The sequence below is a fragment of the Panthera leo genome, chromosome D4 (assembly GCF_018350215.1).
Source record: "Panthera leo isolate Ple1 chromosome D4, P.leo_Ple1_pat1.1, whole genome shotgun sequence".
In the NCBI taxonomy this organism is placed as follows: domain Eukaryota; kingdom Metazoa; phylum Chordata; class Mammalia; order Carnivora; family Felidae; genus Panthera; species Panthera leo.
The window spans coordinates 62,485,397-62,513,158 of record NC_056691.1 but is presented as its reverse complement, the minus strand read 5'-3'; the positions used below and the strand labels follow the sequence as shown (position 1 = coordinate 62,513,158).

General features: G+C 38.4%; 1 protein-coding gene across 2 annotated transcripts in view; it reads right to left on the bottom strand.

The window, feature by feature from the left end:
- The window catches only part of TMEFF1 (transmembrane protein with EGF like and two follistatin like domains 1), a 166,289-nt gene that overhangs the window by 25,126 nt on the left and 113,401 nt on the right, over window positions 1-27,762 (bottom strand). Inside the window, exons 5-7 of one of the 2 annotated variants that reach the window (XM_042912842.1) lie at window positions 25,983-26,082; window positions 4,006-4,154; window positions 1,597-1,662 (exon numbers count right to left, since the gene is read on the bottom strand). In XM_042912842.1, the coding sequence (XP_042768776.1) occupies window positions 1,597-1,662; window positions 4,006-4,154; window positions 25,983-26,082 (315 nt within the window). The remainder of the gene's footprint in view (window positions 1-1,596; window positions 1,663-4,005; window positions 4,155-25,982; window positions 26,083-27,762) is intronic. The other variant, XM_042912843.1, reaches the window with a different exon arrangement.

Here is a 27,762-nt window from a genome sequence, read left to right as displayed (position 1 = left end):
GAAGAAACTCTTTAAAGAAGGAGGTCATGTGTTAGTTATCTTTCTATCCACCAACAGTGTCTGATAAAACAACCAGTATAGAATAGGCACATAATCTACTGATTATGGTAATTTCATTTGAGTTATAGACCAGTTCTTATGTGTAAAGAATTTTCAGTATCTCAAAAGTGGCCTAGGCACTAAATTATCCCTGTAGTTTTATCAAAGGCAGGCAAGTATTTGGGGCATACATAATTCCCCAAATTACCTTAAGTATGAGCCTCTAGCTACTGAAAAATAGCCTTCCTATTCAGGTCATGTACTAACAGTATAAAGAAATAAAACTGGGGCTGATCTATTATGTCTCCTATGGGAATACAGGAGATTTTCTATTTTAAATACAGCACTTGTATCAACATAGCAAACTAGTATTTCAGGAGCTCATGGAATATAAATGATTCAGGTATGATATGATTCTATTGAGGGAATAACAAATTCAGTGATAATAACAGCTATCATTTATTGAGCACTTATGAGTATGTCAGATACTATTCTCAGCACTTGACATATATTATTTAATTTTTATAAAGCTATGAGATAGGTACGATTACTATTCTCATTTTACATATTTTTTGGAAATTAGGCATAAAAGGTAGATCACACATCTAAAAACAATTGTTCATTAGTATAACCTAATAAATGGATAGAAGATGCATGTGTGAAAGAGCACTTAGTGCCAAACTAGGAGTCCCAAGATCTAGACCTATTTCAGTTCACTAGACAGAACCTCATGGAGTCTCAACATTCCCCTTGATCCTTAGCAGCCCTCAGAGTAGTTGAAGAATCAAATTAAATCAAAGAGCACTGGACTTAAGGTCAAGGAATCCAGTCTCTGCAGCTCTGACCTTTACTATATCTAAGACTCTGTACAAACAAATCCTACAGTTTCTTTGAGCTGCATCCATTCTCTGCAAGTACAAAGCACCTACATATGTGCCAAACATTTTGCCAGGATTAGGAATACAAAAGTGAACATGATAGATACAGTCTTCTGTCCCTACAAAACTCAGAGCCTACAAGGGGATACAGATGAATAAAAGAGACAACTATAATTAAAGTTGGTTAAGTAATCAAGTAGGAGAGTATAATAGAGAGGCACCTAATCTAGACTTATGGGTCAAGGAGTATTTCCTAAGAGGAAATGACTTCTAATCTAAGACTGAAAGGATGAATATTAATTAGAGAAAAGTTCCAGGCAGAGGGAACAAGACCTGTACACAGAGGGCAAGCATTAACAGTAGATTCTAGAGAAGTAAAGAGGATTTAAAAAGCAAATATGAGGGAATCTGTGTAATTTGTTACAACTACATGTGAATCTGCAATTATCTCAATAAAAATTTCAATTGCAAAAACACAGCATATGTGAGAGTACTCTGCAAATTGAGAATAAGTGTCTTAGTCATTTCAGTTCATATTATTACTAATAATATATTCTACAACATACTGCTACAGAGAGCAAAGTTGGAAGGGTCATTATAATGGAAATAGAACTACTACAGACAGATACTGACCATATTTCAATAGTTGGCCAAAATTTGGAAAATCGTGATTCAATACCTTTCACATCCGGTCGATACTGTAGTCCATCATCTTTTTTTCCCAACAAACTAGTGTCATCTGTGTCTATAAAAGAAAAGTTTTCAAATTAAGACACATATGATATTTAACTCATACCATGAAACTTCCAAATATTCCAAATGTTCCAGGTCCTTCCCAACTTCATCCACTTATCCTGCTTATTACATTTCCCTCCAATCTCTTGACTATTGTGCCATTTCTATCTTAGGCTTCAAGACATCCCAAATATATACACGCTCTGCTCTGCATGATGAACAGCCTAATTTCATCTAGACTTCGGCTCAAATGTCCTCTACTGAAAAAGTCTTTCCTGTGCAAACTAAAATAACAGATACCCTGACGTGAAAAGATTAATCCTGTCTCCAAGGGACAATGGTCTCAAGTTTTACCTTCTCCTACCACTGTTTCCCTAGAAACATATCAGATTAAGATAAATGTGGAATCTCAGTTACGTTATCAGACAAAATTTATGATAGAAATGACCCCAGACTGGCGAACTGTATTTGGACTGGGAAGACTATAAATGAACCACAAATGCCTGTTGGAAACACAAGCTTCAGCTTCCCAGTACATAGTGAGGGAGGAAAGGGAAGGTATCATTAGGGATGAATGGAAATATTATCAAGAGGACCAAGATAAAAATTAAGGACCAACTACTCCAAAGGATTCTAAATCTGCATGAACTTCAATTATCAAAATTCTCAAGTTTGACCAATTTGAAGTTTGAAATTCTGGTAGTACCATTCAATCATGAGCCAGTTCCTCATAAAAAATATTATTTCTCTAAGCTACTGTTTCAACTTAGGCTCTAAACACCATTCTAGGAAAAGAAAAACAAACGCGGGCACGTGGGTGGCTCATTCGGTTAAGCGTCTGACGGGCTCAGGTCATGATCTCACAGTTTGTGAGTTGGAGCTCTGTGTCAGGCTGACAGCTCAGAATCTGGATCGTGCTTTGGATTCTATGTCTCCCTCTCTCTCTCTCTGCCCCTCCCTGCCCGTGCTCTGTCTCCCTCTCTCTCTCAAAAAATAAACAAACATTAAAAAAAATAAAAATTAAAAAAACAAACAGAAAAACAAACCATAATACTTCTTTAAGATCAAGGGACCTAAGAAGGGCCTCTACCAGCAAATGGTTTGCTCTCCTGCCCATTTAAAAAAAAAATTTTTTTAATGTTTGTTTATTTTTGAGAGAGAGAAAGAGAGAGAGAGAGAGAGAATGGGAGAGGGACGGAGAGAGAGGGAGACACAGAATCTGAAGCAGGCTCCAGGCTCTGAGCTGCGAGCGCAGAGCCTGACGCGGGGCTCGAACCCACGAACCATGAAATCATGACCTGAGCTGAAGTCAGACACTTAACCGACTGAGCCACCCAAGGGCCACTCTCCTGCCCGTTTTTGACCCCCAACTGGAAATCCTCTTATGAGCCCCTTGGGCATTCTCTGGTAGCTTAGACCAGAGGTACTGCAATCCCTGGTGCAGTATTCCACAAATAATTTGTTACCAACATAAAGTACCAAACTTTGCCTTACCACTTTTTTCTCTTAGCTTAGATAAAAAACATATCCCTTTAATAAATCCAAAACAGGTAGGAGGGATGGACTTACTAAGCAGGACTACTAGGACCACAATCCTAGTCCATGACAATGTGCCTGGCTCTTGTATGTTACTAGGAATGATACATTATCCTCACCCATACGTGTATTACTAGGGAAAGAAGATTGAGAACCTCTGCCTTTAGTGACTGGATATTTCTAGTTGTAATAGAAAACAAAAATAAATTCTTAGCTGGTATCATGGCCTCCAAACTATGACATAAAGCAAAAAGAGAAAAAAAAATTTTAAACTGAAGGTGATAATTTTTCCTTATATTCTGTAACTTCACACCAAAATCTCTTAACAGTATATAATATGTAGGGGCAAAAACTGCAGAGAGAATGTGAAAACATAGTATGTGAAATGTGAATGTGAACATAGAATGTGAAAACTTTTCAGCTGTAGAAAAAAAGATGAAGAAATACATGGCAATGCTTATAGTTTTATTATAATTGAAATAAGTTGACTAATTCTTAAACAGCTATATTTATTACTATAAATTCGAGACAACCTTTAAGAACTATAAATGTATCTATAAGTCCATGTAAGGAATAGCTTAGTAACTATATGAACAACAAAAAAGCATGGTTTGAATTTTAAGAAGATGAAAATAAATGGAAAAAATTCTAAATTAGCAACAGAACAAAGAAATTCTAAAACATAAAGTAATTAAAAAAATAAATAAAGCAAAGATTTCTCATTTTACAAGTATGGAACACTACCAAAATGACAAATAAGAATTCAGACACACAATATAATAAAGACAGGTCTCTGGGTGAGTAGAATAGCTGTTACCTGTGCAATGACCAAGATGCCTTATATCAATTTGTTCTTGCTTTATACAAGATGCTTCTCGAACAAAACAAGGATTGTTGTAGGAACTCCCATCAGAAGCACACACAGGATTAAAACTGTATCCACTGCAATCTATATTACATACACACCTGTTGGAAAAGATATAAATTACCTATATTTTAATACAACAAAATTTCACAATGCTGCATTTCATTTTCTTTTCTGCTTTCTGTTAACAGAAGTCAATATATTATTCTAAGTGATAAAAGTTTAACTGTAAAACAAAAGTTTAACAATAACAAGCTAACAATTTCTTTTTTTTAATGTTTTTATTTATTTTTGAGAGAGTAAGAGACAGAGCATGAGTGGGGGAGAGGCAGAGACAGACAGACAGACACAGAATCTGAAGCAGGCTCCAGGTTCTGAGATGCCAGCACAGAGCCTGACACGGGGTTTAAACTGGTAAACCGTGAGATCATGACCTGGGCCAAAGTCAGACACTTAACCGACTGAGGGACCCAGGTACCCCTAACAATTTCTTTCAAGTGAGAGTTTAGGGATAATTTCATCTAGATATTGTTAATCCGGTGGTTTCCCTGAAATTTTCATATCTAGATATAATAATCAAAAGATGTCAAATGTCAACATTAATTAAAAAGCAACATGGTGTAGTGGAAAGAACACAGAATTATGAATCAAAAGTCATGAATCTAAATCCTAGCTCAACTAATTACCAAATTTTTGTCCAGATTCTTCCCCTAAGTTTTAGTTTACTTACCTGCAAAATAGAGGTTATAATAATATCCCTACCTCGCCAAATAACTGGAAAGATTAAAATACATAATTGATATAAAACATGTAATTTGAAAGCCCTCAAAAGTGTTACTAGCTGCATATCTACCTATACCACTGAGTGTCCACTCAATACTAAGATTGCATAAGGAAGTCTAAGACATGGCCACTCCTCTCAAGAACAATAAAATTTAACTGGGAATATAAAAGTAAAAAAAACCAGAGATTTCTCCTTCTAGCATCGCTGTAGTCTTAGAAGCTAAACTAATATTCCTGATGAAAACAACAAAAAATATAGGAAAGGTATTTTAAAATATTCTCTCAAATGCATTCATAAGTTGACAAGAAATCAGGGAATATTCTGACAAAAGTTAAATGAAGACAGGAAGAGAGAAAGGTCAATTGAGTTTGCTAAAGCTGATTTTCACCTTGAAAGTGGTTGCCAAATTGTGTAAACTCAATTATCAACTTTTGTGGCTTTGCAGGCCTCTGGGAACAAAAGACAAAGAATACTGACCTACCTAAATGGGGAGCCTGAAGACCCTAGATAAGTGGGTATGTCAAAAAGTAACAACTCTCAGCATGAGGGTAAACCAGAAATGAGTTGTCATGTTCCACAGGGACTATTTAAAGGGGGGGGGAAATGCTGTCCTGAGCCATGGCATTGAAGAGAGGGAAGAAAAACATCTCCCCTGAGAATTAAAAACCATAAGCCAGCCCTCACATGGGTAATTACAACTTAAAATACTACTTGGGTGTTCTGAAAAACCTCAAACCCAGAGTTTATTTTAAGAGCCAAGGACTAGAAGGGGCCCTAGGCAACTGACAGAAGCAAATGCAATCTTCTCTGGAGAAACCCAACTTTATTATCTTCAGCCTCACACATTTTCCAAGATACAGTTGTGAGAAAAATAAGTAGATCACACACACTCACTCAGTCATATATCTACAAGAAATAAGGAAATAAAACACCATGAGTGGAAAAAGCTGATCTGAAAATGAACCAAGCAGGGCATCTTGCTGGCTCAACCAGTGGAACATGAGACTCTTGATCCTGGCATCCTAAATTTGAGCCCCACAACAGGGTAGAGCTCACTTTAAAAAAAAAGGGAGGAGAGGGGTGCCTGGGTGGCTCAGTCAGTCAAGCTCTGACTTCAGCTCAGGTCATGATCTCACAGTTTGTGGGTGTGAGCCCTGTGTTGGGCTCTGTGCTGACAGCTTGGAGCCTGCAGCCAGCTTCAGATTCTGTGTCTCCCTCTCTCTGCCCCTGTCCCGCTCACACTATTTCTTTTTCAAAAATAAACATTTAAAAAAAAATGAGGGGAGCGGAGAGGAAGAGGGAAAGGAGAGGAAATGAACCAAATTGCATTTTTAATAGATAAAAAATGTATGATTAGAAATAAAAAACTATTTAGATTTGACAGCAGATTAGATAAACTAAACGTGAGTTAGGGAAGCAGAAGACAGGTTAAAGGAAATTACCCAGACCACAGCAAAGAGAGATGGAACATAAAAAAAAGATTAAGAGACACGGAAGACTGGGGCGCATGGGTGGCTCAGTCAGTTAAGCGTCTGACCTCAGTTCGTGTCACAATCTCACAGTTTCGTGAGTTTGAGCCCCGTATCAGGCTCTCCGTTGACAGTGCAGATACTGCTTCAGATCCTCTCTCTCCCTCTCTGCCTCTCCCACACTCATTCACCCTCTCTTAAAAATAAAAAACATGTTTAAAAATGGTAAAAGGCCTTCAAGAAAAAATAAAGAGAGAGATATGGAAGACAAAAGCAACAGAATCTAGAAAAAATCTGATTGGACCTCAAAAAGGAGTAAAAGGAATGAGGCAAGGGCAATATTCTCAGCAATTTCTTGTCAAACTTTCTAAAACTAAAAAAGATACTCATCTAAATGCCCAAGAAGACTAATATATTCCAAACAGGATTATTAAAAAGGAATGTAGACATGGAGATGTCACAGTGGAATTTTATAAAAACATCAAAAAAGAGTATTTTAAAAGCAGCCATAAAGAAGACAGAGGGAAAAATAAGGGGGACAAGTGTTTTCAAAAGCAATACTGAAGCCAAATTGTTTATTTATAGCAAAAGACAGTGAAATAATACCTGCAATGTGCTGAAATTAAAAGAAATATATATGAAGAGAAATAACTTTCATGAATGAAAGTAAAATAAAAGAAATTTGGAAGAAGTTAAAACTTAAAGAGTTTGTTACCCGCTGGCTGTCAGTAAAGGTAGTAATCATAAAGGCAGTTGAAAACTGATCTTATAAAGAAAATCTGAAATGCAAATGAAGAACAAAAGTGTAAATCTGTACATAATGTTACCAAAGCTAGCCTTGCAAGGACCTGACAATTTCACTAGTAGGTAAGGCCTTTGGTAGGTAAGCTCCTTGTGCATCAGGAGACATAAGAAAGAATGTTCACAGCAGCATTATTCATGAGAACAAAAGACTGGAAACAATCCAAATGTCCATCAACAGTAAAATGGACTGTAAAAGGATGTGGTATAGTCAAAAAATTAAATTCAATAGGGGTGCCTGGGTGGCTCAGTCAGTTACGCGTCTGACTTCAGCTCAGGTCATGATCTCACAATTCGTGAATTCAAGCCCCGCGCTGGGCTCTGTGCTGCTGGCTCAGAGCCTGGAGCCTGCTTCGGATTCTGTGTCTCCCTCTCTCTCTCTCTCTCTCTCTCTCTCTCTCTGCTCCTCCCCGCTCACACACACACTCTCTCTCCCTCAAAAATAAACATTAAAAAAATTTTTTTAATTAAATTCAATAAACACTGAAATTGAATGAACTATGGCTATGTGCATTAACATGAATGAATCCCAAAAACATAACTGCTGAGCAAAAGAAGGTACATATAGTGATGATTCCATTTATACAAAACTAAATATCAATCAAAAGCCAAATCATATATTAAGTGATTTACCATCTGTGGTGAAGCTATTTTAAAGACCAAAGAAATGATTTCCACAAAATGCAGTATACCAGATGTATTCAGGGAGGAACATGGGAGGGCAGCTCTGAGGTTTTGGTAATATTCTATTCCTGGCTTGGGAGGTAGGATTCACAAAATTTTGTTTCATTTTTATGCACTAAACCAAGCATGTAAGTTTTCATGCACTTTTAAATATATACGCTATTTCACAATTTAAAAATCAAGGCACCAGAAAAAAAATTAAAAATTCCTATTTACTAAAGTCAAAAATGGCTTTTACATTTTAGTGGGGGGAGAGGGGGCAAAAAGAACGGGACAGGGAGCATATCTGGTCTGCAAAGTGTAAAATATTTATCAGCTGGCCCTTTACAGAACATCCTTGCGGACCTCAGGTTGACAGGATACAAGTGGGCAAAAGTAGAATGGCAATAAAAGAGAAAGGTGGGCTGATGAAAGATTAAAGTACTGTTCCAGGAATCGAATCAGAAACAGCTCAACAACAAAGGCAAGATACCACACCAATCCAGTGAGGAGAAACAAGCGATGGAGCAGTGGGCACTGAGCACAACTGTGACTAAGTGTAGGAGAAAGTCAGCGCTCCTCGGTGGGATGGCACCACTGCTTGTCAGACTGCAAACTGTGAGAACACACCAGGCTGCTCTTCTCAATGGCACAGGCAGAAAGAAAATCAAATTACCATGTCAAGGAAAGTCCAGGGAAACAATGAGCAGAGGAGGAAAATATTAGACTCCAAAGGCTGCTGATACTACTGATTACAGTGATTACAGCTGTTTGCACAGGGCAACCATAGCAGAGGGCAGGATGCCCAAAGCTTAGGAGTGTGCACTAACGGGGAAAGAAATCACTTCAGTAAAAATGCCAAATTCAAGACATCTAACAACCATTTACTCTGTACCTACTGTGCAGGAATACTCACATTTGCCTTATTAATCCCGACAACAAATAATTATGAAAAGGGAAGATGAATATGAACAAAGTTAAAAAGCCCAAGATCAGTAATAAGTGGCTGGGATGGTGTTCTCTCTACTCATAGCTGTTATGTAAAATAGATATCTCAGTATGGAAAGTAACAAATGAAAGGAGGTAAGTATTTTCCACATGATTTTCATGATTTATCATGAAAAATCTTTCACTAAACTGGCCTTGCTTTTCCCTCAAACACACCAGCGACACTCTTGCCTCAGGGCTTTCCCTCTCCCTGAACACTTTTCCCTCAGACACCCACCAGGTTCAATCCATCACTTCCTTCAAGTTTTTTCTCAAGTCTTAAAAAAATGGCTGAAAATTAAATCACTAAGCATCCATTTAAGAAGCTAGGGAAAAAAAACAATGAAATAAATCCAATGAAAACAAAAAAGAAGGGAAAAACAGATGATATGGATATAGATACAGGGAGATAGAGATGTGGATATACAAATATATCTCAGCAGAAATAGAAGACATGGTTACAACAGAAAAGATCAATAAAGCCAAAGCTGATCCTTTGAAAAAACTTTCAAATCAACAAAGGAGGATTAATCCAGAAAGAAAGAAAAAGAACAAGAGAAAAACATATCAGCAGTGAAAAAGACTAGATTCAATGGGGATTATGGTTTAATCAATAATGAAAAGTTATTATAAAGCACTTTAAGATAGCAAGTTTGAAAACATGTGAAATGAGTAACTTTTTAAAAATATTCACTATTGAATTTAACCAAAAAAGAAACAGAAGCTAAATGGTATTATAATCATTAAATAAATTAAATCATCTGTTTGAAAAAATGTGTCCTTCAAAGACAGCTTCAGAGCCAGGTGTCTTTTAAAAAGAAAATTCATGAACACATTCACTCCAATCATTCAATAAATAGGTCATTCTATTCTTGCACAAAGTTGTCCAGAGAATAGAAGGAACACTCCCTAACTCACCAAGGCCGTATAAACTTTAAAAAATACACAAAAGTTAACAGAATAGCACTCACTGAGTAAAAATGAATAAAAGAAAATCTATCCTTACAGCAGACAGAATACCAACCAATAACGCACAGGCACAAAAAGATATTGCAATCATAAAACAACAATAGGATGCAATGAAAAAGGAGCACCATGACAATAAAGGTAAGCTCTTAGAAATCAAAATTACAGAGGGGTCCGGAAGATGGCGGCGTAGGAGGACGCTGGGCTCACCGCGCGTCCTGCTGATCACTTAGATTCCACCTACACCTGCCTAAAGAACCCAGAAAACCGCCAGAGGATTAGCAGAACGGAGTCTCCTGAGCCAAGCGCAGACGAGAGGCCCACGGAAGAGGGTAGGAAGGACGGTGAGGCGGTGCGCGCTCCACGGACTGGCGGGAGGGAGCCGGGGCGGAGGGGCGGGTCACCAGCCAAGCAGAGCCCCCGAGTCTGGCTGGCAAAAGCGGAGGGGCCAGACGGACTGTGTTCTGACAGCAAGCGCGACTTAGCGTCTGGGAGGTCATAAGTTAACAGCTCCGCTCGTAAAGCGGGAAGGCTGGAGGACAAAGGGAGGGAGAGCTGCTGAGCCCCGGACTGCAGAGCTCAGCTTGGCGGGGAACAAAGGCGCTCGCCAGCGCCATCTCCCCCGCCCATCCCCCAGCCAAAATCCCAAAGGGAACCAGTTCCTGCCAGGGAACTTCCTCGCGCAGCGCAAACACCCAACTCTGTGCTTCTGCGGAGCCAAACCTCCGGCAGCGGATCTGACTCCCTCCCGCTGCCACAGGACCCCTCCTGAAGTGGATCACCAAAGGAGAAGCGAGCTAAGCCTGCCCCTCCAGCCCCCGTGCACCTTGCCTACCCACCCCAGCTAATACGCCAGATCCCCAGCAACACAAGCCTGGCAGTGTGCAAGTAGCCCAGACGGGCCACGCCACTCCACAGTGAATCCCGCGCCTAGGAGAGGGGAAGAGAAGGCACACACCAGTCTGACTGTGGCCCCAGCGGTGGGCTGGGGGCAGACATCAGGTCGGACTGCGGCCCCGCCCACCAACTCCAGTTATACACCACAGCACAGGGGAAGTGCCCTGCAGGTCCTCACCACTCCAGGGACTATCCAAAATGACCAAACGGAAGAATTCCCCTCAGAAGAATCTCCAGGAAATAACAACAGCTAATGAACTGATCAAAAAGGATTTAAATAATATAACAGAAAGTGAATTTAGAATAATAGTCATAAAGTTAATTGCTGGGCTTGAAAACAGTATACAGGACAGCAGAGAATCTCTTGCCACAGAGATCAAGGGACTAAGGACCAGTCACGAGGAGCTGAAAAACGCTTTAAACGAAATGCAAAACAAAATGGAAACCACGACGGCTCGGCTTGAAGAGGCAGAGGAGAGAATAGGTGAACTAGAAGATAAAGTTATGGAGAAAGAGGAAGCTGAAAGAAAGAGAGATAAAAAAATCCAGGAGTATGAGGGGAAAATTAGAGAACTAAGTGATACACTAAAAAGAAATAATATACGCATAATTGGTATCCCAGAGGAGGAAGAGAGAGGGAAAGGTGCTGAAGGGGTACTTGAAGAAATTATAGCTGAGAACTTCCCTGAACTGGGGAAGGAAAAAGGCATTGAAATCCAAGAGGCACAGAGAACTCCCTTCAGACGTAACTTGAATCGATCTTCTGCACGACATATCATAGTGAAACTGGCAAAATACAAGGATAAAGAGAAAATTCTGAAAGCAGCAAGGGATAAACGTGCCCTCACATATAAAGGGAGACCTATAAGACTCGTGACTGATCTCTCCTTTGAAACTTGGAAGGCCAGAAAGGCTTGGCACGATATCTACAGTGTGCTAAACAGAAAAAATATGCAGCCGAGAATCCTTTATCCAGCAAGTCTGTCATTTAGAATAGAAGGAGAGATAAAGGTCTTCCCAAACAAACAAAAACTGAAGGAATTTGTCACCACGAAACCAGCCCTACAAGAGATCCTAAGGGGGATCCTGTGAGACAAAGTACCAGAGACATCACTACAAGCATAAAACATACAGACATCACAATGACTCTAAACCCGTATCTTTCTATAATAACACTGAATGTAAATGGATTAAATGCGCCAACTAAAAGACATAGGGTATCAGAATGGATAAAAAAACAAGACCCATCTATTTGCTGTCTACAAGAGACTCATTTTAGATCTGAGGACACCTTTAGATTGAGAGTGAGGGGATGGAGAACTATTTATCATGCTACTGGAAGCCAAAAGAAAGCTGGAGTAGCCATACTTCTATCAGACAAACTAGACTTTAAATTAAAGGCTGTAACAAGAGATGAAGAAGGGCATTATATAATAATCACAGGGTCTATCCATCAGGAAGAGCTAACTATTATAAATGTCTATGCGCCAAATACCGGAGCCCCCAGATATATAAAACAATTACTCATAAACATAAGCAACCTTATTGATAAGAATGTGGTCATTGCAGGGGACTTTAACACCCCACTTACAGAAATGGATAGATCATCTAGACACACAGTCAATAAAGAAACAAGGGCCCTGAATGATACATTGGATCAGATGGACTTGACAGATATATTTAGAACTCTGCATCCCAAAGCAACAGAATATACTTTCTTCTCGAGTGCACATGGAACATTCTCCAAGATAGATCATATACTGGGGCACAAAACAGCCCTTCCTAAGTTTACAAGAATTGAAATTATACCATGCATACTTTCAGACCACAATGCTATGAAGCTTGATATCAACCACAGGAAAAAGTCTGGAAAACCTCCAAAAGCATGGAGGTTAAAGAACACCCTACTAACGAATGAGTGGGTCAACCAGGAAATTAGAGAAGAAATTAAAAAATATATGGAAACAAACGAAAATGAAAATACAACAATCCAAACGCTTTGGGACGCAGCGAAGGCAGTCCTGAGAGGAAAATACATTGCAATCCAGGCCTATCTCAAGAAACAAGAAAAATCCCAAATACAAAATCTAACAGCACACTTAAAGGAAATAGAAGCAGAACAGCAAAGGCAGCCTAAACCCAGCAGAAGAAGAGAAATAATAAAGATCAGAGCAGAAATAAACAATATAGAATCTAAAAAAACTGTAGAGCAGATCAACGAAACCAAGAGTTGGTTTTTTGAAAAAATAAACAAAATTGACAAACCTCTAGCCAGGCTTCTCAAAAAGAAAAGGGAGATGACCCAAATAGATAAAATCATGAATGAAAATGGAATGATTACAACCAATCCCTCAGAGATACAAACAATTATCAGGGAATACTATGAAAAATTATATGCCAGCAAATTGGACAACCTGGAAGAAATGGACAAATTCCTAAACACCCACACTCTTCCAAAACTCAATCAGGAGGAAATAGAAAGCTTGAACAGACCCATAACCAGCGAAGAAATTGAATCGGTTATCAAAAATCTCCCAACAAATAAGAGTCCAGGACCAGATGGCTTCCCAGGGGAGTTCTACCAGACGTTTAAAGCAGAGATAATACCTATCCTTCTCAAGCTATTCCAAGAAATAGAAAGGGAAGGAAAACTTCCAGACTCATTCTATGAAGCCAGTATTACTTTGATTCCTAAACCAGACAGAGACCCAGTAAAAAAAGAGAACTACAGGCCACTATCTCTGATGAATATGGATGCAAAAATTCTCAATAAGATACTAGCAAATCGAATTCAACAGCATATAAAAAGAATTATTCACCATGATCAAGTGGGATTCATTCCTGGGATGCAGGGCTGGTTCAACATTCGCAAATCGATCAACGTGATACATCACATTAACAAAAAAAAAGAGAAGAACCATATGATCCTGTCAATCGATGCAGAAAAGGCCTTTGACAAAATCCAGCACCCTTTCTTAATAAAAACCCTTGAGAAAGTCGGGATAGAAGGAACATACTTAAAGATCATAAAGGCCATTTATGAAAAGCCCACAGCTAACATCATCCTCAACGGGGAAAAACTGAGAGCTTTTTCCCTGAGATCAGGAACACGACAGGGATGCCCACTGTCACCGCTGTTGTTTAATATAGTGCCGGAAGTTCTAGCATCAGCAATCAGACAACAAAAGGAAATCAAAGGCATCAAAATTGGCAAAGATGAAGTCAAGCTTTCGCTTTTTGCAGATGACATGATATTGTACATGGAAAATCCGATAGACTCCACCAAAAGTCTGCTAGAACTGATACATGAATTCAGCAAAGTTGCAGGATACAAAATCAATGTGCAGAAATCAGTTGCATTCTTATACACTAACAATGAAGCAACAGAAAGACAAATGAAGAAACTGATCCCATTCACAGTGGCACCAAGAAGCATAAAATACCTAGGAATAAATCTAACCAAAGATGTAAAAGATCTGTATGCTGAAAACTATAGAAAGCTTATGCAGGTAATTGAAGAAGATATAAAGAAATGGAAAGACATTCCCTGCTCATGGATTGGAAGAATAAATATTGTCAAAATGTCAATACTACCCAAAGCTATCTACACATTCAATGCAATCCCAATCAAAATTGCACCAGCATTCTTCTCGAAACTAGAACAAGCAATCCTAAAATTCATATGGAACCACAAAAGGCCCCGAATAGCCAAAGTAATTTTGAAGAAGAAGACCAAAGCAGGAGGCATCACAATCCCGGACTTTAGCCTCTACTACAAAGCTGTCATCATCAAGACAGCATGGTATTGGCATAAAAACAGACACATAGACCAATGGAATAGAATAGAAACCCCAGAACTAGACCCACAAACATATGGCCAACTCATCTTTGACAAAGCAGGAAAGAACATCCAATGGAAAAAAGACAGTCTCTTTAACAAATGGTGCTGGGAGAACTGGACAGCAACATGCAGAAGGTTGAAACTAGACCACTTTCTCACACCATTCACAAAAATAAACTCAAAATGGATAAAGGACCTGAATGTGAGACAGGAAACCATCAAAACCTTAGAGGAGAAAGCAGGAAAAGGCCTTTCTGACCTCAGCCGTAGCAATCTCTTACTCGGCACATCCCCAAAGGCAAGGGAATTAAAAGCAAAAGTGAATTACTGGGACCTTATGAAGATAAAAAGCTTCTGCACAGCAAAGGAAACAACCAACAAAACTAAAAGGCAACCAACGGAATGGGAAAAGATATTTGCAAATGACACATCGGACAAAGGGCTAGTATCCAAAATCTATAAAGAGCTCATCAAACTCCACACCCGAAAAACAAATAACCCAGTGAAGAAATGGGCAGAAAACATGAATAGACACTTCTCTAAAGAAGACATCCGGATGGCCAACAGGCACATGAAAAGATGTTCAACGTCGCTCCTTATCAGGGAAATACAAATCAAAACCACACTCAGATACCACCTCACGCCAGTCAGAGTGGCCAAAATGAAGAAATCAGGAGACTATAGATGCTGGAGAGGATGTGGAGAAACAGGAACCCTCTTGCACTGTTGGTGGGAATGCAAATTGGTGCAGCCACTCTGGAAAGCAGTGTGGAGGTTCCTCAGAAAATTAAAAATAGACCTACCCTATGACCCAGCAATAGCACTGCTAGGAATTTATCCAAGGGATACAGGAGTACTGATGCATAGGGGCACTTGTACCCCAATGTTTATAGCGGCACTCTCAACAATAGCCAAATTATGGAAAGAGCCTAAATGTCCATCAACTGATGAATGGATAAAGAAATTGTGGTTTATATACACAATGGAATACTACGTGGCAATGAGAAAAAATGAAATATGGCCTTTTGTAGCAACATGGATGGAACTGGAGAGTGTGATGCTAAGTGAAATAAGCCATACAGAGAAAGACAGATACCATATGGTTTCACTCTTATGTGGATCCTGAGAAACGTAACAGAAACCCATGGGGGAGGGGAAGGAAAAAAAAAAAAAAAAAAAGAGGTTAGAGTGGGAGAGAGCCAAAGCATAAGAGACTGTTAAAAACTGAGAACAAACTGAGGGTTGATGGGGGGTGGGAGGGAGGGCAGGGTGGGTGATGGGTATTGAGGAGGGCACCTTTTGGGATGAGCACTCAGTGTTGTATGGAAACCAATTTGACAGTAAATTTCATATATTAAAAAATAAATAAATAAATAAATAAATAAATAAATAAATAAATAAATAAATAAAAGAAATCAAAATTACAGCAAACAGAAACAAAAAACTCAAAAGAGGACTGAAAGATAAAGCTGAAGAAACCTCTCAGAAGGTACAGCAAAAATTTTAAAACATAGAAAATGGGAGAAAAGAAAATTAAAGGACTAGTCCAGGCTGCCCAACAACCAAATAACAGAAATACTAGAGAGAAAAGAGAGGAAAGGAAATCATCAGAGAACTAATTGAAGAAAATTTCTCAAGTCAGAAATAAGTAACTTTTGGGGTGCCTGAGTGGCTCAATCAGTTAAGCATCCAACTTCAACTCAGATCATGGTCTCATAGTTCGTGAGTTCAAGCCCCACATTGGGCTCTGTGCTGGTGGTGTGGAGCCTGCTTGAGATTCTCTCTCTCTCCCTCTCCCCTGCTCGCTCTCTAACTCAAAATAAACAAATAAACTTAAAAAGAAAAAAAGAGGAAGTAACTTTCTAAGAAGGGGTGCAACATTGTGAAATTTCACTACACTGGGGACCAAAAGATCCTACATGCTTCAATACAGAGAAAAAAAATCATACGCAAAGGTTCTAGAATCAGAATGGCTTCAGGCTTCAACAGCAATACTGAAAGCTAGAAGACGGTAGAGCAATGCTTTCTCAAGTCTGAGGGAAAATTATTTCCCACCTAGAATTATGTACTTGACAAGTTATAAGTCAGGTATTAGGCGTAGGATAAAACACTTTCAAACATTAGGTCTAAAAAGTTTTTTGGCTTTTTTTTTTTAACATCTTGTACCCTTTTTCAAGAAGGTACTGAAAAATATGCTAAAATGGGAGACTAAAACCAAGAAATTAAAGGCAAAAAAATGCAAGAAACAGACTATCCTATATAGGAAAGAAGTAAATGAATTTCTAGGATACTCATGGTATAACGCCCTGTTCCTGACACCGAGCTCCTAAAAACCCTCAAAACTTTCTAAGGAGAGTCTAAGGAAATGCTAAGGAAATGCATCATTAGGTGAGGGGAGAGAGGGGCCACTTAGACACCAGAAAAACCAACCATGGTAATTAGAGAATCAGAACTTCCATTTCCCCACCCCACCAACCCACCTGACCTCTGGGAAGGGGAGAAGGAGAGAAGGGTTGGAGATGGAGTTTATCACCAATGCCAATAATTTAACCAATAATGAAACCTCAGTAGAAAACTTCAAACAGAAACATTCTAGGTTGGTGAACACATTCACGTGCTGGGAAGGTGGTATACCTGACACCATGGAAACAAAACAGAAACTCCAGTGCTCAAGACCCTTCCAGACCTCATCCTATGTACTTCTTCATCTGCCTGCCTATTTACATCCTTTATGATAAACAGTAAGCACAGCACTTTCCTAAGTTCTGTGAGCCATATTAGCAAATTACCAAACCTAAGGGAAGGTTGCAGGAGATCTTCAAATTAGTAGTATGCTCAGCCAAAATGCAGGGAACCTCACTTGCAGGTGGTATCTTGTGGGTTTGTGCCTTCAATCTGTGGGCTCTATGCTAACTCCAAATAGAGTGTCAGAACTGAATTAAATTGTAAGACACCTGGTTGGTGTAGGAAATTGAAGAACTGGTTGTTGTTGAAAAAGATACAACACTAAAGGAAGATCCCAGGGTGATAGCTATATACAAGATGTACAGGGCAACCAGTCCACATTCAAAGTTTCACTCTGTAGACAGTTCTGTTGATGGCTGTAATTATTAAGAGGCCCAGTGCCACTGTGCCCTTTTTAGCCAGGGGACAGAATGCCCAGGTAAGCCTGATCCAGATTCATACTTGGCTTGTCTTAACTGTATGGTGGTGAATTTCCCACTCTCCCCTCCAATGTCCTACTGCCTGACTCAAATGAGCATACTCCTTTAATTGACTCCTGAGAGCTGGAGGTCAGCTATGGCAGGAGGAGAAGTAGAAAACACAGGGCAGGCCCTTCCCTGACCACATTCCTGCCAGTCATCTGTACCTGGCAACACTAGAATCCTGCCAGATGTCTCAACTGTGGTGAGCCCTATGTTCCCCATGACTCACTCATGTTCTTGCCCACTGACGTCCCCAGAAGGGAATCTTGTAAACTCTCTGGGAAACTAAAAGCCAGACTCTGATTCAGAGACTGTTCAATGTATCTTCTTCTGAAAGGTTTCACATAATAGTGGCACTATTGCCCCTTCCATCCATGGCTGGATTAATGCTCCATATTGGTAATATGGCAATATTTTATTTTGTACCCTAGATGTTAGGTACACAGATGTAGTATTCCTTAAATTGCATGCATATATTTTAAACACTTCTGTATGTAAACATTCATTTTACAATAAAAGTCTTAAATAAAGCATAGACCAGTATGTATAGTGTGCTGCCATTAGTTTTTTAAAAAAGGAAAGAAAGAGAATATGTGTATATATTTGCTTGTACATGCATAAAATAATCGCTGAGAGATTAAATAAACATCACAGTGACTGCCTCTAGTGAAGACAACTGAGTGGCTGGGGAACAGAGGTAGGAAAAAGACTTTTTACAGTAAAGTCTTTTAAAGCTTTTGCATTTCTAACACTGCAAATTTCAAAGGCATGAATGCATACATACATAAATAAATGAATTCAATGACTTCTATGATTTCTGCAAATCACAACTCTTAAGTCTTTAAAATAGGGATGATACCTCCTAATACTGGTGAAAGAACCAAATAAGCTTTTGTAAAAAAAAACGCTTTGAAATCAAATACTATATACATCTGAAAGTAGTAGTATTTTTATTGAAAAAAATCTATCCTTTTCCTTCTTTCTCCTTACTTTACACAGAAAGTGTTATTCCTTCTTGATATGGTAAGTTTATTTAGCAGTTAAGGAAACACTGGCTTTAAACTAATTCATGTGATGTTATTTATATTTAGATTTAACAAACACCTATGAAGCCTTCAACAAGTTTAATACCAGTCTTTTTCACATATATTAAATCCTTACAACAACCCCATGTGCAGCTCTAAGTGAATACTAAAGATCTAATGTGAACAGCCATGAGTTCAACAAAGACCTATAGAGGGACCCTACAACCCAACCTTATGGCAAGTTCATCCAGTATAGAAATCCGCAAGACAAAGTCCCTGCTCTTAGGGAGCCCACATTCTGCTAGTGATCCCAAGAGAAGAGGTTATTTCTCAAGAACAAGGAGTAACAGGGAATAAAGTCACCTAACTCATAGGGACTATGGAAGACAGCAAGGGAGGCTTCCAGAAGAGGTGTTATCCTGTGATCTGAGTTAAATTTCATTCAAGTCAGGGGACAAGAGTAGGTATTAAACAAGTACATAAATAGGGATGCGAGTCCAGAAGAGGGAATAACAGACAAACTATCAAAGAGTAACAGAGCATTCAAAAAACTGCCAAAGGTCATGGAGATACGGTGTTCTGCACTTTAATTTTTTTTTATTTGATGGCAGGGAGCACACAAATGGAAGAGAGGGGCAGAGAGAGAGAGACAGAAAGAGCTCCACACTTAGTGCAGAGCCCAACGCAGGGTCAATCCTAGGACCTGAGCCGAGATCAAGAGTCAGATGCTCAACAAACTGAACCACACGGGCGCCCCTGTTCTGCATTTTAAAAACAAACCTCTCATAGGAAAGCTTTACTGGCAGCTGTGTAGCACTACAGGAAGATACTTCTGGACAAAGGAGCCTGTCATTGCTAATATCCAATTTGTACTTTGTACAAAATCATGTTTAATCGTGTTGTTTCCTGTTATCAGAAGAAAAAGAACAGCATACAATTATTTTTCCATTATAATCTAAGGGATCATCATAGCAATGTATTAAACCTAAATAGTTTTAAGTCTATATTCTATGTATCCAGAGTAAGGCAATGTTAAATGACAAAAATTATTGTCATCTCTGATTAGAGGAAATAAGAGTAGAAGATAATGGTAGGAAAGGTACTTCTTTGGTTCTTTGCTAAGAAGTATATGTAGCCTCCAGAAAGGAGAACACGACAGAGGACACACATATATAAGCATCATTCTCTTTGCTTAAACAAGAAAAAAGATTTCATCATACCTTCTAAGGGAGCGACTCATCAGATTGTGACACTGACCAGCTGTGTCAAACAGAAAATGGTCCCACAAATGACAAAGATGTCCAGCAGGTAGATTAACTTTATCAATGTTGTCTGTCATACTGCATACCTACAATGATTCTCTGAGCAACTCTAAGATCTCCTATCATTTAAGGAAAGAGCATCTCCAAAGAGACTGACATCAAAGAGGCAGAACAGGAGCTATTTCCATAAAGTGCACCATACACAAAGTTCAAAAGAAATAATTAGAGGATTTTTATAACTTACCTGTACTGACATTATGCCTGATGACTCTACAGATTCCACAAACCATTTGTGGGCCAAGATTTAGGTCAGGAATATAAAAGGTACTGATGTAAAGGAGTTCTAGGATTATTCAACCCCAATGTCCAGACAAACAGCTGATGGCTATCTTGTAACAATAACTTCAGCTTTGGTCAGATTAGAAATACCATTTAGAAAAAGAGGGGGTGTGGTTGCTAAGATCCCTATGGTTTAAGAAATATAATGTGCTGTAAAGCAGGTGCCGTTTCTGAGTTTTAAGAATAAGCAGAAGGGGTGCCTGGCTGGCTTAGAGGAGTATGCAACTCTTGATCTCGGGGGTTGTGAGTTTGAGCCCCACGTTGGGTGTAGAGACTACTTAAACACATAAATAAATAAACTTAAAAAAAAATTTTAAAAAGACTAAGCACAAGGTCTATCCACTGTACTTCACAATGGTCACAATGAAATACTGAAATCTATCTCACCTAGGTGGAAGTTAAATTTCTTAGAACCTCACTACCTAGCTCTAGGTATAAATTAAAAGGTAAGCATCAATGAAAATAGCCATCACTAACCCATGCAAACACCAGAGTGTCATTGGAGAGGCATCCTATACATCAGGAAGAAAAGGGGGAAAAACCTTTCAGAAGCTAAAAATAATTTAAATTATAAATAAATTAGCCACTGAGCAGACAAGAGAGAAAACATATGCAATAAATCAAGTTCACACACTTCACTCAGGAGAACCTATTTACCGGGCACCTGGGTGGCTCAATCCGTTAAGTGTCCAACTCTTGGCTTCAGCTCAAGTCATGATCTCAAGGTGCGCGGGTTCCAGGCCTGCATCAGGCTCTGTGCTAACAACACAGAGCCTGCTTGGGATTCTCATTCTCTCTCTCTCTCTCTCTCTCTCACTCTCAAAATAAATAAACCTTAAAAAACAAAAAGAACCTAATTACTCTGGTTTATGTTTAGAATTTATTCTAAATTATTTATTCTATAATTGTATTATCTCCTATTCCAGAAAAGAAGAGAAGTAAATTTAAAAGCTGGAGTTATCTACACCCAGGCTCATTGTCAAGGCACACTGACAAAACCCAGAAGCAGCAGCTAAGAGCCTGGGAGAAGTAAAACTTATTTTTAAAGAACCCAAAACACAAGACAGAATGGAGCTTTCAGCTTAGGGATAAAACCACCACCACTGAGAACATCATAGTATTACACATGTGTATGCACAACACAATGGATAAATCCATTATCATTAGATCTGTGTGCTGGTTCTGCTGCTTAACTGCAAGCCATTCAGCCTCTTCTGAGCTCAGCTTCACCTGTAAAATCAGGATAATACTTCCTTGCTACCAGACAAAACTGCCATAAAGAGCTAAAAAAATAGTTCATGTAACATTATCTGAAAAACATAACACATTATACGATATGTAACATACTATACAATATGTAACATGAACATAATATATTTAAAAAAATTCCCATTTAAATGGCTAAATAAAAAATTAGTAGTTTTCTTAATAGCAAAAAAATAAATTACATGATAGTGCTGACCCCCTCCCCCAAAACGCCAGGGTTTTTTAAAAACTATTAACAAGAGGGGCATCTGGGTGGCTCAGTCGGTTGGGCGTCCGACTTCGGCTCACGTCATGATCTCGTGGTCTGTGAGTTCAAGTCCCGCATCAGGCTCTGGGCTGACAGCTCAGAGCCTGGAGCCTGTTTCGGATTCTGTGTCTCCCTCTCTCTCTGACCCTCCCCTGCTCATGCTCTGTCTCTCTCTGTCTCAAAAATAAATAAATGTTAAAAAAAAAAAAAAAACAAAACTATTAACAAGAAAGAGAGCTTTAAAGCAAGAGAAAGATTTTAGCTGCCCTTTGGAAACCAGATAGCTTATAAACATTTCTTGTAATGAAATGACATTTCAAAATGAGAAAAGATAAAATATTTTTTAAATGAATACCCATACCTAAAAATATAACATAAAATACAATATCCATTACAGATATATTATAAAGGAATATTTTTCAAACTGTAGGTCATAATCACCAGTGGATATTGAAGCCAATTCCAGCATTTTTTTAAGAAAATAGGACAGAAAATATTTGAGTACCTTGCATTTAATAAAGGGTAGGTATATATTTCATAGACTTTTGTTATACTTAGTATTTATTATCATAATGTATACACATACACAGTGCTGGGTCACAGTGTAAATCTATTTCTTACATGGAGTTGAGTTTTTAAAAAGTCTGAAAGTCACTAATACAAAACAGACAGATAGGTATGGGGCATTCTAGATGGCAGCTAAGGCATAAATAAGGAATGTAAAAGCAGCTAGTACTCAGAGTAACTAGGAGAAGACAAGGAGAAAGTAAAGAAATGTCATGTGGGACCAGACTGAAGAGGGCAGTGTTTTGTTTTGTTTTGTTTTGCTTTGTTTTAAGTCATCAAGCAGCAGTCCTTGAAGTAGGGAGGGGAAGGGGGAAAAAAAAAAAAGAGAGAGAGAGATTAGAGTGGGAGAGAGCCAAAGCATAAGAGACTCTTAAAAACTGAGAACAAACTGAAGGTTGATGGGGGGTGGGAGGGAGGGGAGGGTGGGTGATGGGTATTGAGGGGGGCACCTTTTGGGATTAGCACGGAGTGTTGTATGGAAACCAATTTGACAATAAATTTCATATATTGAAAAAAAAAAAAAAAAGAAAAAGATAACAGCATTCCTTCTACGAATAAAAAAGGCCAATACAGGAAAAACACTCTACTGGAACTTAGGAGAATCTGCCCCCTAAAACTCTCTGAATTTAATCCTTAATTTTCACAACTGTAAAATGAGAGGACTAGAATAGAAGATAAATTTTAAGATCCTAAATTTTCACAACTGTAAAATGAGAGGACTAGAATAGAAGATAAATTTTAAGATCCTAGGGGCACCTGGATGGCTCAGTCGGTTAAGTGTCTGACCCTGATTTCTGCTCAGCTCATGATTTCATGGTTCATGAGAACGAGCCCCAAGTCGGGCTCTTCACGAACAGCATGGAGCCTGCTTGGGATTCTCTCCCTCTCTCTCTCTCTCTGTCCCTCCCCTGCTCACACTCTATTTCTCTCAAAAATAAATAAATAAACTTAAAAAAAAATTTTAAGACCCTACTCAACATTCTCTGATTCTGGTAGAGTTTATAATAATTAAAACATGGCATGAGTACTTGTTCTGTAAGTAAGACCTTTTGTATTTAATAACTACAATATTATCTTTTAATTTAAAAATTATATTACATCTTCCTAATCAAGGCTTGATGGCTACTACCACATCTGGGCATCTCTCAAATTTCCTTACTGAAAAGGTCTGGTTGGCTAGGTCAAAACTACCCTTAGGCAAACATGTCAGTATTCACCTGGAAGTAACCACGAAAAGACACAGAAGGTGCTCTGAGGGAGTTAAATAACCTCCGTATAACTTTCTTGATACCATGCCCATTTAAAAGTTTTTTAAAAAAAATTACAATAACCATTGAGATACATCTAAATTGTTAAGCTCAACTGCAATCAGTAAGAAGTATTTTATACACTCAAAGATTAATGTTCCTAAAATTTCCTTCTGTCTCCTTTCCTAGTAGGATCAACCTTTTAGTTTAATGACTTTTCTAGGTAAAGCTTCCAATTGCTTCCTTAATATTTTCCTATTCTTTGCATTGATTTCCTGGCCTGGACTTGGCTGCCTGTCCCAATCTATGTGCTCCTTGGCTGTCTCCTCAGATTGCATGCTCCTTTCTACTGGTAAGCTCTTCCGTGGTCTGTACCCACTTCCTTATGCTTAAAGCCTGTATCTGCAAAAACAGTGGTTCCAAGCTCTCAAATAGACACACAAAATGAATTTAGTACATACAAGGGAGTTGCCCTAATTGGGCATAGGGTGTATGTCATATCATGAGGTGGTGTACGTAGAAAGATGTGTATTTTACCATAGATGTCATATTTGGGGCTGCCTCTGAGACTAAATGGAATCTGTTCTACTTCTAAGCAAAAGATCTCTATCTCTTTCAATTAAGGGATGAAAAATCAGAGCAGATAAATGACTAAAGCAGGACTAACTGAACAGAGGTACCATCAAAGGAATAGAAACAGATCAATGGACCAAGCCAATCAATCACTGACAACTATTTTGACTCTGAATACCTTTATGTAACAGTCCTGAGAGAAAACACTAAAAAGAACTAAATCTCTACAAACACACACACACACACCCAACAGCGTTTCATCATGCCATATCATTAGCACAAAGTGAGAAGAGAACATAACATCTATTATCTCTTCTCTCTGTAGGTCCATATCTCTCATTGCTCTATAGACCCACATCTACTTTGCAAAACATGTTCTTCCTAATCAAATCACTCTTACTGAAATGAATGGACACATGTCAATCCAAGTGACCAACATGTAGAAACAGAGCAAATTGAAGTTATACAGAATTCATTTTTTACTGAACTTGTCTTGTGCCAATTCTCACCAACTCTGATATATCAAGTAAATTATCACGCTTTAATTTTACCACATACCCAAATAGCTGATTTTGAACCATAATCCTGAAAATGGTGTCATCTTGACTTATAAAACTCACTTTGGGTTGTTAATTAAACCACATTACTCCTTTTCAGTGAGAGACCTGAATATGTTTAGGGCTGAATAAAACATGGGACCAGAAAACACACAGTGAAAATATGTGTAAGGAAGAAAGTGCAAATCTCTACAAAATAAATGTTTTAAAACATGCGCTAAGGGGTAATTGGGGAAGTGAAGATCAATTTGTGCTATAAGGTCCTGAAGTCAGCATTAAAGCTTTTAGAATCAACTATGCAAAAAGCAGGGGCGCCTGGGTGGCTCAGTCAGTTGAGCATCATATTCTTGGTATTGGGTCAGGTCATAACCTTGTGGTGGTGAGACTGAGCCCTGGGATTGAGCCCTGCATCATCATGGAGCCTGCTTGAGATGCTCTCTCTGCCCCTCCTCTGCACACTCATGCTCCCTCTCCCCCTCCCTCTCAAAACAAATATACTTAAAAAAAAAAAAAAAAAAAACTATGCAAAAAGCAAACACCACAGGGAAATGAAAGGCTGAGACTGGAATAAACAAACAGGAATCTGATGAAAAGAAGAAACAAACATGGCTATGTTGATGATGTCAATATCATTACTATTCGACCAAACCCATGTGGAAATTGGACAGACAATGCTGTCCAACTACAAAACCCACAATCCTGAAGGCTGAACATTAGTGAGAAAATAAAACAATATAATGTCAGTCTGTACAACTAGGATTTCTAAAAATATTTTTTACATATGTATAATTACTGTATCTAAAATTTTGAAGCAATTTTGGACTTTTCTTAACACACTGAAATATATGAAAACTTCTGTGTAAAAATGCAAGTTAAGCAAAAGAAAAACGTATTGATACTGTTAGAAAGTATAATGGTAGGATAATTCAGAATAAGGGTATTTTTGATGAATAAAATTAGCACTTAGCATAAAATATATAAAGTGATCAAAAATAAAGACAGGTAAAACTGAAAATATTATATGTGGAGTCTCATTCTAAAATATAACACTTTAATTTAAAGAGCTATGATATTATATCAACATAAGAGAAAGTCAACAGACCAGCAGTAAACAAAAAAATAAAGAAGGCACACACGAAATATCTAGAACCAGGTTAAAAGATACCTCTCTACAATAGAACAGTACTGATTAACCTCCACGTAAGTGCATCCCTTTCCCTCAATCAACTCACCCAACATTTTCTGCATCTTCATCACACTCAGCTTTATATTTGCAAGGTCCACACTTGGAGTGTTTTCTGTGAACTTCTGCCCCTGACCCTTCCTCTTCTGCTTAAAAAGAAAAATTAAATTTTCAACCAAAAGTTGGTTTCCTTTCCAGATAAGCTTCATGTTTTCAGCAGCCATTATCCCATTTCTGCGGAAAATGTACCTGTGCTCTTGAAAACAATCAGTTCCAAAATCTATCAATGCTTGCATCCAAAAATGTTGCCAATACTGAGTACAACATATTCTATGAGGAAAACAAGTATTGGTGCTAGCAAAATAATCCCTTAACCTATGTACGAAAGAACACTACAGGTTTTGATAATTAATTGCCTTTAAAAGAATTACCATATAACATTAAATAAGAGAGAAAATAAAACATGAGCAATAAATTTGGTACAGTGATTACCCTACCCTATGCAATGCCAGTTAACAAATAAATGATTAAATGCAATAGAGTATAACCACTTGTTCCTCACATCAGTTTCATACCTGCCTTTCTTATTACATAACTAACAGGATTCAAAAAAAATATTTATCTCCAAATTTGTAAAAGGAAAGGGGTCTCTTTACAAAGGACTTGCCTCCTTTTCTGTTTGCCCACTTAGCACACCAAAAATACCCAGAATGCAGAAGTGTGTGGATCTCCTATGATCTGGCACAAAAAACCAGTGGTTACCAGTAAGTTTCCAACTCATATCCCACATTCAAGGGATTCTACATTTCTGGGCTCAACTAGAATGAATCCTACCCTGATAATCTCAAACTGGGCAGGGAGATCCGTTCTGAAGCCAATTTAGGGATTACAGTTTACTCAAAGGATCTCTCATTCTGGTTTAGGAAATAACACCTTCTTCAGGGGGTGTCTATCAGTAAAGACATTACAAGGCAAGTCCAAAAACCTAATATACCTATTTGGTAATACTTCCAAACTTTCCATTTTTAGTGTCTGCATGCACTTTAAGTAGAAATCTTTCCCAAATTCTCATGAACACTCCCAGATTCCAGGGATCATAATCCTATTATTTCCGAGGCTTCAGAAACATCAGGAAATCGTATGGCCACCACAAGCTCACTTAAGTTTGTACGCTAATCTGAGCAAACGACTTAGCCTTTCTAAACTCATACTCCCTGAAAAGAAATAGTCAACCTACATTCTCAGAGCAAGACATCCAGTATTTACATGACATAAAAAAAATCATGACATCAACTTCCACTTCTTTAGTATGGGAACATGACTGTTTCCTTACTGAATATCTGACCACAAAGACTAGACTACGTGATCTCTCTTAAAATCCTTTCCAGCTCTAAGATCTAGAATTGATGGTCTGATCCTTCACATGTGATCATGAAGCTTCTGCTTGAACATGTCCCTTTAAATCACATTCTATTGTAGGATAACTTTAATCTTTTTTTTTTTTTCCCCTGAAACTTTCATCCCCAAATTTCTTCCTCAGGATGGTTCTTCTATTCTCTAAGTGACCTTTGAAGTGCCTTCCAACTCTGATATTTTAGGATTCTATGAAATGTGGAAATCTGGAATAAGGTTTCAGATAGTATTGAAAGGATCATAACTGTAGTTTTCATTTGTATGAGTGTGAATTTTACTAGAGTAAGTTTTCTTTCAGTGTAGGTATCCCCACAGTACCTCCTGCATTACTTTGCATACAGTAGACAGTCACTAAGTCCTACAGCTTCATTAGACTATGAATTAAATGAGTCATTCTTAATTCTGACAATTTAAAC